General features: G+C 42.1%; 1 protein-coding gene across 18 annotated transcripts in view; it reads left to right on the top strand.

Moving 5' to 3' along the window:
• thsd7ba (thrombospondin, type I, domain containing 7Ba) overlaps positions 1-13,572 on the top strand; it is a 239,415-nt gene that overhangs the window by 184,522 nt on the left and 41,321 nt on the right. For all 18 annotated transcript variants that reach the window (XM_061842249.1, XM_061842248.1, XM_061842241.1 and 15 more), the window contains 2 exons: positions 790-1,056; positions 1,365-1,543. In XM_061842249.1, coding sequence (XP_061698233.1) covers positions 790-1,056; positions 1,365-1,543 — 446 coding nt within the window. The remainder of the gene's footprint in view (positions 1-789; positions 1,057-1,364; positions 1,544-13,572) is intronic.

Here is a 13,572-nt window from a genome sequence, read left to right as displayed (position 1 = left end):
TCTCTATTCTACAATTGTGAAGCTTCGAGGTCATTGGAGTTGACAGAATACTAAGCCATTGCTAAAACAAGTCACAATGTCAAATATTTTGTTTTTTTATAATCGACATTTTGTTCAAATAGATGAAAACTACTTAAGATAATGTAAATTGAATGATAAAATGTGATTTCACTTGTATTGCACTTTTCTACCTTCGAAGTACTCTAATCCTTTTAACAGGTCCTCATTCACTTACGATTAATTCAGTATCAGGGAAAACTGGAGGCTACAGTCTTCTCAGTCTTTTCACATTTTGAACAATTTTCTTCAACCGTATTGTTTGGGGGAGCTGGGCAACAACTCACTTTAAATGGTCTTCAAAATGGTTAGCATTCAAAAAGATTTCTTTTCGACCGACAAATGTGGCTGATAATTTTACAATTACTCAAATTATGCACCATGGAGAAGAATAGATTTAATGACATAGGTGACAAAGTACTTTAGACTGATGTGTTAACTGTGAAAAGCATGGTATGTGGAAACAGTAGATAGATCAAAAAAATATGGAAATTTTATGCAATAATGTATAATACATTTGTCTGGATGATAGCGTTCACGTTTCTGCAAGAATTTCAAGTCTATCCAGGGAAAACTAAGGGCTCTTGTCCAGGTTTTAAGGCTTCTACTAAAGTCAATGATTCAGTGGTTTCTATCTGCTTATCTCTAACTCCTGCCCAGTTTGTGAGGAAACAAGCACAGGTCAAGGCAGTAAAACCGTTTGTCATTTTGATCATGCCATCATCCCATCAGGTCGCAGTAAAAAGAAGGAGCAATGCCTGAATGAGGCGCTATACCCTCTGGAAGACAAACAGGCATGTCCCTGTGAGGAGTACCTGTCCCAACCTTTTGGGAACTGGTCCGATTGCGTCCTCCGGGAACCGTCGACTCTGGGGTTCTTGCACAGTTGGATGAGCCACCATGAAGCGAAGGAGTGTGGTCAAGGTCTACGCTACAGAGCTGTGGCCTGCATTGATCAACACGGACGCCTGGTCGAGCCTACGCTGTGTACAGACACTGGTAAGGGTTGACGCACAGACACTAAATCGCATTCAAAGTACAGCTTGCGCAAGAGTAATAGGCGATATTGTTTCGCTGCAGAAACCCTGAGAAAGTTTCACATTGCTGCACTGGCACGGTTGTGCAGAAAAACACTCATTAGTCTGATAATTAGTTCTTGGTCACAGCGAGCAAGTGTGGCAGAGCACAGGCCAATGTGGGAAATTATTCATGTGACCCATAATGAAGTTGTCACCCGAGTGCTAGTCCGACCTCTCTCTCTCTCTCTCTCTCTCTCTCTCCCCTTTTCTGCCAACTTTCCATTCCAGGCTACATGGTGGAGGTTTGCCACATCCCGTGCCCCCTGGACTGTAAGCTCAGTGATTGGTCCGCATGGTCGGCCTGCAGTTCGTCATGTGGCGGCGGGCTGAAGGTCAGATCCAAGTGGCTGAGGGAGAAGGCTTTTAACGGAGGCCGTCCGTGCCCCAAACTGGATCTGAAGAACCAGGTGAGAGGAAGACCACTGCAGACAAACTCATTGTGGATGGTAATAGTCGAGCACAGTCAGTCATACGTAAAAGAAAAGTTTGTTCATAACTGCGACTATTGTATAGAATCACTGTGAGTCATCTTGTTGAATAATGCATTTCAAATTTTATGGAGACGTGGGAACAATAGTTAACCCATCACCCATCCACAATGTTCTGCGCTCCCTTCTTTTATTGAATGCAAATGAGGGCAATCTGCACTTACAGTCCACTCATGTTCACCATCATTACACATGTAATTTGCACGGCTCCACTGGAACTCAAATTGTAGTAATGGCACACGCAGTACCCCGTGTTATTTGTATATAAACCGTCTTCTCGTATAGGCGCATTTGTGTGGTGCCCTTCGACGCTTCCGGATGCTCTCTGAATGTTTTCGTTCCAGTCTCGTGGTGTTGCTGCCTTGTGTTGTCACATGAATACAGCACGGAGGACCAACTTCTTTCTCTTGATCTGCTCACCTCTCCTTGACATTAAAACAGGATCGTATCCACCAATCAACTGGCCCATCTGTTTGTTTCAAAAATCCAATGTGGCCCTTGAGCACAAAAGTTTGCCCACCCCTGTTCTATGGGCAGGTGTTCCTTGTGGTTTTAAATTGCCTATGTCTTTGTAGGTCACGGTTTAAAGGGAAGAGGCGTTCTATAAATTCTGCTATGATGCTTCTGTGGTTTTGAAAGGTCACTGTAGTTTGTGGAGGTCAGTATGGAGATGAGGCACGGTTCACAAGATGAGATTTGTGTACAGATGGTTAAGTACCCGCTAACAAGGTCTTTATGGCCCCGGTTGCAGTGCCCTGAAATAACCCAGGCCACTTAAACCGGTGCCCATTGTTGCCAAAGCCCTCACAGATTTATCCCAGGGTTAGAGCTGGTCTTGCTGTTAATGTTACCAAATGCTTCTCGTAAAGCCAGTTACATCTGTCACAGTTGTGGCTGAAAAGAGAATATACTGTAAGCTCTACTTTGGCTCACTAAACACACGGCTTTTTTGTTGTTGTGCTCAGCGTGGACAGTAACGTGTTGAATGGCAAATGTAATCAAAAATGAAAGAACTAAAGTTGATTTTCCTGAATTTGTTGGATGGAATCGCTTCATTCAACACATTCCAGTGACACAAGAGATCATGACAAATAGCCAACAGATGTCAGGCAGAATGGATGCTGGTGGTCGATTCATTTTTAAACAAAGTTGCTTCCTCAAAAGTAACAATTCTGTTCTGAATAATCGCAAAGTGCAAAAGGAGTTCAAAACCCGAAACCAATGTTTAGTCGTATAACTTGTAAAACCACTCAGGATAATCCATTTTTGGAACAGCCTGATACTCGTCTTTTCGTCACTTTCTCTTCGGGAATGACAAACAATGATTGTTCATGTTTTGATTTGTTGTAGAATTTGCAGTGTTCTAATTGCAGAAGTATGGAAATAGAACTTAGCAATTATCCCCCTACCCCACCACCCACACTCACGAGCTTGAGCACTAATGGGTGCCAATCTCGTTCTATTTCAATCATAAATGGCTCTTCTCCTTGCCCTCCACTACTTCACTCATGTCAAGAGAACTTTGGACTCTGGTCCAATACGTGGCCAAATTTCCACCAGCACATGGTTCCCCTCCATCAAGGGCCGAAGGAGACTGAGATAACGGAGAAGAAATTTAAACTACAGAGAATTGTATTCTATCTTTCATTGCTTAGCTGAGCAAAAGTGATGGGGCAGAGACTCAAAATGTCACCTCCACATTTACTGTTCTGATGTTTTTGTGAGCAGTGCATGTCAGGAGGGAATTAATACAGATTATTAGGAGTGGAGAACCTCAGTACTACTCTATAGTAAGGGTACCTAGATTGAGGTTAACATACTGTATTAGAATTGTTTTAACAGGAACCAAGTCAGTCTTTCAGAAAGTTTATTAATGATGTTTAAAATGTTGTTGGTAAAAGTGCAGAGAAGGACAGAAGGAGCTACCTTGTGTCTTTGTAGACCTAGAGAAAGCCTATGGCAGAGTACCAAGAGAGGAACCTTGGTACTACATGCGCAAGTCTGGTGTGGCGGAGAAATATGTTAGAACAGTACAGGACATGTATGAGGGCAGCAGAACAGCGGTGAGGTGTGCCGTTGGTGTGTCAGAAGAATTTAAGGTGGAGGTGGGACTGCCTCAGTGATCCGCTCTGAGCCCCTTCCTGTTTGCGGTAGTAATGGATAGGCTGACAGATGAGGTGAGACTGGAATCCTGTTGGACTATGATGTTCGCAGATGATATTGTGATCTCCAGTGAAAGCAGAGAGCAGGCGGAAGAAAAATTATAAAAAAATGGAGGCACACACTGGAAAGGAGAGGAATGAAGATTAGCCGAAGTAAAACAGAATATATGTGCATGAATGTGAGGGACGGAGTAAGAAGAGGGAAGCTCCAGGGAGAAGAGATAGCGAGGGTGGATGACTTCAAATACTTAGTCAACAATCCAGTGCAATGGTGAGTGTGGTAAGGAAGTGAAGAAATAGGTACAAGCGGGATGGAAGAGAGTGAGTATGTTGGTAGAAGGGTGCTGAGGATGGAGCTGCCCGGCAAAAGAGCGAGAGGAAGACCAAAGAAAACGTGGATGGATGTTGTGAGGACAGTGGGTGTTAGAGAGGAGGATGCACGAGATAGGCTGAGATGGAAAAAGATGACACGCTGTGGCGACCCCTAGCGGGACAACCCGAAAGGAAAAGAAGAAGAAAATGCTGTTGGGAACTTCAATATAAACCCATAATATAGTACCCTAAACATATAGTAAAAGGAGAGCAACCCAAGTTCCTTTGTACAATGTATATCTTTATTTGTGTAATGTGCGTTTTAAGGATTTTAAAACAATGGATTATATTAAACAGAAATGGAAGGTTGGAAAATGTCAGCAATATTTGTGAGGAGCGTGTCAGCCAGTCGTGGTCCAATTAGGAAATTAGTGAGCAAATTGTCTGCATTTAAAGCCTTGAGTCCGTGGGCAATGCGCATTTTGGAGTCTGAGAGAACATTTGCCCAGCTGTTCAACTTTTAGAATGAACATTATTTACATATTCATGGTTCCTATATAATGTGAGGGAAGAAAACAACTTAAACTTGGCAAAGTGCGTGGATGTATGCGTTTTTACACGATACAGGCAATTCAGTATTCAAACTTACGCCACTTCACAACAGTACCATGTTGTGCCGTAACACGCCAGGCAGCACCGAGGTCTGCTGAGAGAGATACGGAATAATTAACAGCAAGAAGAGGGCCATTGAGTTTACAAGTATTGCAGTGGCACATAGTGCTGTTTTAATGTAATTGTTGTCCCCACAGAGTAGTGAGAATATACCGTATGCGCCGTATGTGTCAAACTAGAAATTGTTTGAAGGTTTACAATCACCAGAACATTGATACTAATTTAAGTTAGCCCGTCCGTGGCGTTTTGAATTGTACACTAGTGTGAGGAGATGAAAATACATCGTTTGGTAGGACGTTTTGGTGCTAAAAACATCCAATGTTTAATCCTCCTTTGTTTTATGTGTTGCTTTTATAGTAAAGCTCAATTGGAAGTGACAAACAAACAGCTTGAAGGAAGCACGCTTTGTCTTTGGAGAGCTGCACGGGCAAGAGAGTGAGAACGGTAGCGAAGGAATGCTTTATGAATAGTTTATAAATTGTTTTGATAATACAGTGGATGATAAATGGGATTTAATGAGTTTAAATATGGTGTCTGGATGACACATTGCTTGACAAATATCAATTGAATAAAGAGGAGCTGGAAATATTTGTAAAATATTTGTTGTGGGTTAAAACAACTGTAGTAGTCTGGTCGAGGTAATTACCATATTCATCTTGTTTGTGGTGCATTATTACTGCACTAGTAGACTGACACCATTTGCGATGGGCTTTGATTGGGGGTTGTTGAGTTTCTTTGTGGCCCGTTGTGTTGATGTATCGTCATCAACTGCTCGTGTTTTGTCTGAATCAGCCTGCAATCACATCATGTCCCCTTGTTTTGCAGCGTTAAATAAAAATGCTTTTTGATCATCCGCTATTGAATCTGATGACTGCTCATACATCATGAATGAGGCGTTGGCATCTGGTCCAACTTTAAAGCCTGACTTGTAATTTGGTGTTTAAAGGCTGTTTCTTAAATGATTGTTGTAAACGAGGTTTATTTGATCGCATATGTCGATTAATGGCGGTTATTGTACTTGCTGTTCAGTACACATGGGAGACTTTGCTATAGCCGCGCTTGACTTTATGTATTATTAGCATTCGGCTCACACATGAAATGTCATATGATTCCTGAAACCCGGATCTTGAACAGCTGGGTATATCAAACTAGTCAGATGCTGTTTGGGTTATAGAGATTTGCGAGCAAAATATCCCATGTAACAAGCACCGAGCGCACGTCCAATGGAGTTTGACTGATTTACAAGTCAACTGGTCTCCTGTTTTCCACATTTTGTTGAGTTGACAATTTGTTTTTCCACAGTGAGTTTCTAGCGGGTTTCTGTGCGGTATGTGAACTGCATTGTTTTGATTTGTGGAGCCGAAGGAGCGACGGCAGCGGGAAATTTTTGAGTATCGGGAGGCTGTTAAGTGGATGTGAAGATGAAAGTACAGAGAACTGTGACTTCTGGGTGAACTTCATCTTTCTCATTTGAATTAGTGAGACATACTGGATGCGATATAGAGGCAGGCTTATTGTTTATTTTCCTCAAGGTCATAAACACAAATCTCATCCTGCCAATAGCATAGATAAGAACATTTCAAGAGAGCTTAGTGTTTGAACAATGAAGTGTTGTTGCTGTGTATTTTTTTTTCTTTTTGGATAGAAACTCATTTTTCTCAAGATATTAGTGGCATCGGCCTACAGTGGTTGCTACTGTATGCTGTGCTCGGTGTACTAGGTGACCCAAATAGCAACATGCCCACCCTTAACCCATTCATGGGCAGGGTGGCAATTTTTTTGCCTTATTGGGATAAAAGTCTCCTAACAGGCCACAATCGAGGAAATAACACTTCTTTTGTGTTTAACGCATAAAACAAAGGGCAAGAAAAGATGTACCCTCTCGCTTGGCAGCATCCCAAAACTGTGACGGGTATGTAATCAGTTCTGTGAAGTGGTACATACCAGAGATATGTTTATTAATTAATTCGTATTCTAGAACGACACTTACGCATTAATAATACTGACGGATAAGCATTTTGAAGACAAACTTGCTTGCATACTGACTTTTCTCCCTTTCTTCTCTTGGAAAACGCTCCATGTGTACTTGAGGCAGCCATGTTGGGTCAGGAAGGAAAGGGTAATAACTCTGTGCTAAATTTGACTGATGAGTTATCCTCTCCTGATACCAAATTATGGCTTCAGATTAAAACACTTAAATATTTTTGAGATACTGAAGGATATAATGCGTGAAAATCATGATGTCCCAAAAAATGGGATGCTGCCCACGAATGTTGACTGTGTGCAACTCAGCATGGCAGATAATCAAGAACTCATCTGCTTCAAATATTGTTTCCAGTTTGAGAGTAACACGAGGAAATATTATACCCCTCAGTCTTAAATTGTCATGAAGTGAGGAGCCCTGAGTAGGTTGATTAGATTGAACAGATATTTTATTGTTTAAAATATTGATTTGGGGCTCCCAAAGTGGGGCGTTCCTCCATTTTCAGGTTTGTTTCGCGCTGTTGTAGTCCACTTTAACACAAACTGTATCATTTGTCTATTGTATTGTAATTCCTCCCGCCAACATTTTGCATCAGATTTGCCATCGTTTTTACTTGACTGGTACTTTACTCTCGTCCTATTTGATCACTGTACTGAACAGTTAATAGAAAGACGATTAAAGTGCTTGGATCTGCAGGTGTGCCCGTGAGCCTTGTGCTTTGCATTTGCATTTCTGGTGTTAATCAGAGATTAGTAATCAAACTAGAAGTCATTAATCTAAGCTGGGAGGGTGTTGCAGGGTCTGCTGTGACAGGAGAGCAAATTGCGAACTTGTTATAATGTGGAAAAAGATTGTTTGCTTCTCGTTACCACTGGAAGCCGTTGCAGGGATTAAATTCTTGTGAAACATAGCGCTAGTGCCATTCTGCGTCCTGGTAATAATTTGCAAATAACAAGTACTTGATGGTGAATTAATGTCCAATTGTTGATTCATATCACTGTACTGCAGTAAAACTTGAATACCGACATTTTTGTCAGCATATTTTGTATGTGACATCAAATTGTGAAAGATTGTGCATAAAATGTTGAATCTTCCGTGCTGGGTATTGGTCGAGAACCATAACTTCTTTATGATACAACAGAAGTGATAAAAATCAGCAGTAGGTCATGCAGCCCTCACAAAATGGGAGATCTGGACTGGAGAGAGCCTACCGGACATGTGATGAAACAGTTGGTTTAAACGAACCCATCATTTCAGCTCAGAAAGTCAGAAATGTCAACGAAGCTCGGCCAAGTGCTCGTCAGTCCTACTGCGTTCTTGAGGATACTGTAGTAAGTCGGTGTAACCAACTCGAATAGAAATGTGCTCACTTTGCATCTGTTCTTTTGAACGTGGGATAATTTTCAGGGACTGTATGAAAACACACAATAATAACATTTTCTTGCCAAATAACCTTGAAAACCTAGAAAATGCAAGCACAAAAGATGACTATGTATCATCTTTATGTGTTCTTTTGCGGGGTCTGTTGGTAGTGGGCAGCATTTTAATGGTGCATTACTGCCACCAATTGACTTTGTCCTTCCACTGCAAGGAAACAAATGTGAATCGATGGTGGTCAGATGCTGTGATGTTTTCTGCTGCTGACTACCGGCAGGGGTCTGAAGCACACCCGTCCGTATCTCCAATTTTTGCTCCTATTTCAAGACATAAAATGGCGACGGTAGCTCATAATCTCAAAAAACTCACAGGCAAATGTAATCGTATCTTAAGGCACCACTCCAGGTGCTGATTGCAATGAGTGACCCATAAGCCTGTTTCAGAAAAAAATAGGTGCATGTGATCACTGATTTACTAGATTTAAACATATCATGGTGAGGTCATCCTTCCATCTATCCATCCATCCATTATCCATCAATTAGCTACCGCTTTTCCGGGTTAGGTCGCAGGGGAAGTAGTTTCAGCAGGGATACCCAGACTTCCCTTTCCCCAGCCACTTCTTTCAGCTCTTCCGGAGGGATCCCAAGCCAGCCAAGAGACATAGTCTCTCCAGCGTGTCCTGGGTCGTCCTCGGGGTCTCTTTCTGGTGGGACATGCGCGGAACACCTCACCAGGGAGCCGTCCAAAAGGCATCCGAATCAGATGCCACAGCCACCTCATCTGGCTCCTCTCAATGCAGAGGAGCAGCAGCTCGACACTGAGCCCCTCCCGGATGACCGAGCTTCTCACCCTATCTCTAAGGAAGAGCCCGGACACCCTGCGGAGGAAAACGCATTTCGGCCGCTTGTATTGAGGATCTTGTTCTTTCGGCCATGACCCACGGCTCATGCCCATTGGTGAGGGTAGGAACGTAGACTGGTAAATTGAGAGCTTCGCCTTTCGACTAAGCTCCGTCTTTACCACAACGGACCGATACAAAGTCTGCATCGCTGCACCGATCTGTCTGTCGATCTCCCGCCCCATTCTTCCCTCACCCGTGAACAAGACCCCAATATACTTGAACTCCTCCACTTTGGGGAGGATCTCATCCCCGACCCGGAGAGGGCACGCCAGCATTTTCCGACTGTGGTCATCCTTCCATTTATGTAATAAAAGGCAACAAAATGGGGTTCGAATTACCAATGGATAACACATTGAAACCCCGAGAGCTGAACATAGCAGCCGTTTTTATACAATCTTCCCTTACACAAAACGGGTTAGATGGATGACTGAGTAGTAGAGACTATTACTATTATTTGGTATGGGCAAATCTTCTTCTGACAGTTGCCCACCATCTTGAACTGATTATTGTATTGTTATTGTTATTAGACCGAATAAAATTCCACTGCTCTTTGGATGTTCATTGTCCTAAAAGTAAAACCAAAAAAAAAATGTACAACTGATAAAAAAGAACCACTTTCTTATGTCATTCTCTGTTGTCTGCTGGTTTATTTTGCGGTATATACCTGCTAATTAAAACTTTTTTTTTTGTGGGGGGGGGTGTTTAAAAAAAAAAAGTCTTATTTTTCATACAATTATCACGGGTGTAAATTATCCACTGGTTTTCGCTAGTCGCTGTCGGCCCCAGTCCTTGTCCCTTACAAATGCAGAACTATATCAAGTACTCAGAGTTAGGGGTGTGACGAAATGTATTATTTTGTCAGCATTTAGTGTTTTTAAAATAAAAAAGAAATCAACATTATCAGCATTGGTACACATAAAGAATATCATTTTCCTTTTCAAAAGGTGTTTGATACTCATATGTTGACACAACGACTTGCGTATTTGTAACATTCTGTTTAGCTCCCCGCGCGCAAAGGGAAATGTCAAGCTACGTTTACACTCCGATTCCCCCCCCCCCACCCCCCCGGGCAACAGCAGCCCTGTTTGTCCGACACTTAGTGCGCCTTGGAAATTTTCAAGTGATGGTAGGTCTTGCTTAGTTTTGTCACGGTGTATCACCGGATCCGTCACGGGCCATGGTGGGCAAGAAATCCCGGGGGCTCAAATACGCGGTACGGTTCGGCCCGTGCTCTACCACGGATGCCAGTATCTTCCCTCCTGACTCTTCATGTTTTGACGCGCATTTCTCACATTCTAATCAAAGTCTGACATGGTTGTCACGTTCTGCCGAGGCTTTCCACTGATAAAAAGTGGACTCCAGGCAGCCTTGAAGAGGCTGCGTAGTGGATTCTGAAGCTATATTTACACTTTATTCCCGGTGGCCACGGCATTCCCGTTTCTGTATCTTTCAAACAGATATTTGGGGTTAAGCAGAAGCACTGTAAGCGGGGGCAGGTTTTGTAGTAATTGGTTAGTTCTTAACACGGGAACATCACAGTAACCAACCACGTTATTCTTCATGTTATTGTTTATTTTTACTTCCCTCTTCAAAAAGATGTTTTAATCATTTCAATTGTACAGGCTATAAGTCATTAAAGGAAGACTCTCCCCAAAATTCATATGTACAATAAACCCTCCATTGTGAAGTAATATTCTTACATATATTTTGGACATTAATTGAAAATAAAAATTGAAAATAAAGAACATATTTGAAATCCGTATAATCTCTACATCGAAACCAACTCCTCAGATGGGACTGTTATTGTTCGTCGTTAGTGCCACGCCCCCTCTATAACACGTCAAGTGCTGGATGTGTGTATTCGGGCTCAAGCGCACAGGCTTGAACATCGTACATCATGCTATTTTTGTTTTGTTTGTTTGTCATTATTTTTCACAAAAATCGTCCACAAAATGCCAGATCACTGGAGCATCTGAGCGAGAGAGGAATTTCGATAATATTTTTCCAATTTAGAGATGTTTCTCGGTGAAATCTGCGTATAACCCTGGCAGTAAAAGAAACACTGAACCCTCATCTACTAACTTTCAATGTGTGCTCCCATTCCTATTAGTTTCGACAAAGTCTTCCTTTAATTGCAGGAAAGGTTTTGAAACCCTCTGGGTGGTATTTTTTTCATATTACAAAAATGTCCATCCATCCATCTTCCAACGCTTATCCGGGTCCGATCGCAGGTTAGTAGCTTTAGCAGGGTCGCCCAGGCTTTTCTTCCCCCAGCCACTTCATCCAGGCGGCCCCGGAGGCATCCGGATCAGATGCCCCAGCCACCTCATCTGGCTCCTCTCAATGCGGAGGATCAGCGGCTCTACTCTGGGCCCCTCCCGGATGACCGAGCTTCTCACCCGAATTACAAAAACATGTCATTTAAAGTGCGGTGTCTGCACTTTTAATGCTAATTTGCTCCGCTAATTATCTCTTGACCCGGTACAGCCGACAAGGTCTCTGTTGCGCTATAACTGTCAGAGCAAATGTTTAACATCTCGCAGGGCATCCACGACGGTCACGGCCTATCGCGGTTGTCCATCCTGTAGTAACGGGTTGTCTCATAACCACACCGTTTTGTCCACGTTGGCCTGAAACGGGCTTAGAAGAACAATAGTGTAAGAATATTTTCACCAAAGGAGACACCCGTTGCTTTGACTGGATTGTTTATGTATGGAGGTTAAAGCATTCATGCATGTAGTCGAAGTAATCACCATTAGAATCCTACAAAGCAATTTCACTGTGCCAATATTGTCCCAATATAACTGGTATTCTGATTTTGGTAATCTCAAACTAATTCCTCTTAACAAGAAGCCAAGATCAATCTCCCTGTTCCCAAAGCTTTTAATCCTTGTCACACGTGCCGTCACAAATTCACGAGTGAACATAAAATGTTTTGGCGACAAGATGATAACGTGTGTCTTTTGTCGACGGGTGCATAAATACACAAGTGTGAATGTGTGTGCGGCTGAGTAAACACACGGTATGTCACAGATCAAATACACACTGTGGTGAATACTGCGTGGTAAATGTATTTATTCAAATGATTGTTTTCTGCGGAAATGGCCAAAGAGAATAACCTCAACGTGTCAATGGCAATATCTACAGCAGATGTGCACCTGAAATACTTGGCAGTTCGAATTTTAATTGGAAAGTAACTTTAACTCATTCAATTGCTGGAGTACCGATTTGGAGTCTTTTAGGAACAAAAGCAAAACTTTAGTGGCAGCACGGTGGAGCAACTGGTGGCATACATACAGTTTGAAAAAAAGTTTTAATATAGGCCATGTATTGAAGGTGCGCCTTATTGTGCGGAAAATACGGTACTTTCCTTTTGAAGGGCGACATTAACATCCTTTAATAATAGCGCCATATAGCCAACATCACAACATTATTTTTAGACTATTTACCCAGTCTAGTTGTTATTGCATCGTTATTACTTTTATGCCTTCGGCGCTCAACTATTTTCTGTCGTCCGATCGGCATATTGGTGAAATTGCATCTTGTAATGATATATTTATATGTAAATCCATTTCAGATCGCCTTGACCAATGTGAAAAGTCACAAGGCAAGATGGTAAAGCGTGAGCGCAAGCGATCACACAAATCCATCCCGATAAGCTCCAATTGAAACGTTTTCAGTCGATAAATGTGCCAGATGGTTAATTTAGTTATACTGCGTATTTTTATGCCCAGAACCTCACATTTGCGATCAATGGCTGTTCCTGAAACAACAAACAAGGATACTGTGAACACCCTTAAGGTTTTTTCTCAAAGAAAAGGAGAATTCCCCTCCTCTTTTTACAGAGGCTGGATTTTTGCTGAGCAAGCACAATGTTGGCATCACGTTCAAGTAGGGACTTGAACCTTTTTTGGAGAAGGGTGGGTGCATGGACCCAGAGATGAAAACATAATGGTGTGGATCTGGATTACTTATTATATTATGTGGCCTTGGTGAAGGTCGGCTGTTACTGGTGTCTTTGGTTGGGCTCATATTTTCTTGCAATTAAACCCAAGATTGTTTGGTGCGGTGTTCACTCGGAATCATCTGGTTTCTCTTTACTAGTGAAACATGTTCCAAAAACACAGTAATGTATCATACAATATGTGTGAAAGGGAAAAAAAATCTGTGCCTCTGAAAGACAAAGCAATCCCATATGACTTTTTTTTTTTTTTGCCAGTTAATTATCAGAAGAGCTATTATCTCGTTAGTGGTATGGTGTCAGTTGGTTGTGTTCCGTCCATGTGGAATGCAAACGCGTTCCAGTGGAAGCTCATTATTGTCGCTATTCTGTGACTGAGAGTTTTATTTACAGTGTCAGGAAATGTAAGTATGCCTCTCGCGACAATATCATCCACCTTGACTTCAAATATCTGGAGCAGCCATAATGTATAAACGAAACGATCAAAATGCGCTCAGTTCCCAGCTTGCAATCCTTCATAAATGCATTATATATTAAATATTAAAAAGTTACTTTTTTCCGCAGGGTAACTCGCAAAAC

Source organism: Syngnathoides biaculeatus, chromosome 14 (assembly GCF_019802595.1).
Source record: "Syngnathoides biaculeatus isolate LvHL_M chromosome 14, ASM1980259v1, whole genome shotgun sequence".
Classification (NCBI taxonomy): Eukaryota; Metazoa; Chordata; class Actinopteri; order Syngnathiformes; family Syngnathidae; genus Syngnathoides; species Syngnathoides biaculeatus.
This window is presented reverse-complemented; position numbering and strand designations above follow the sequence as displayed.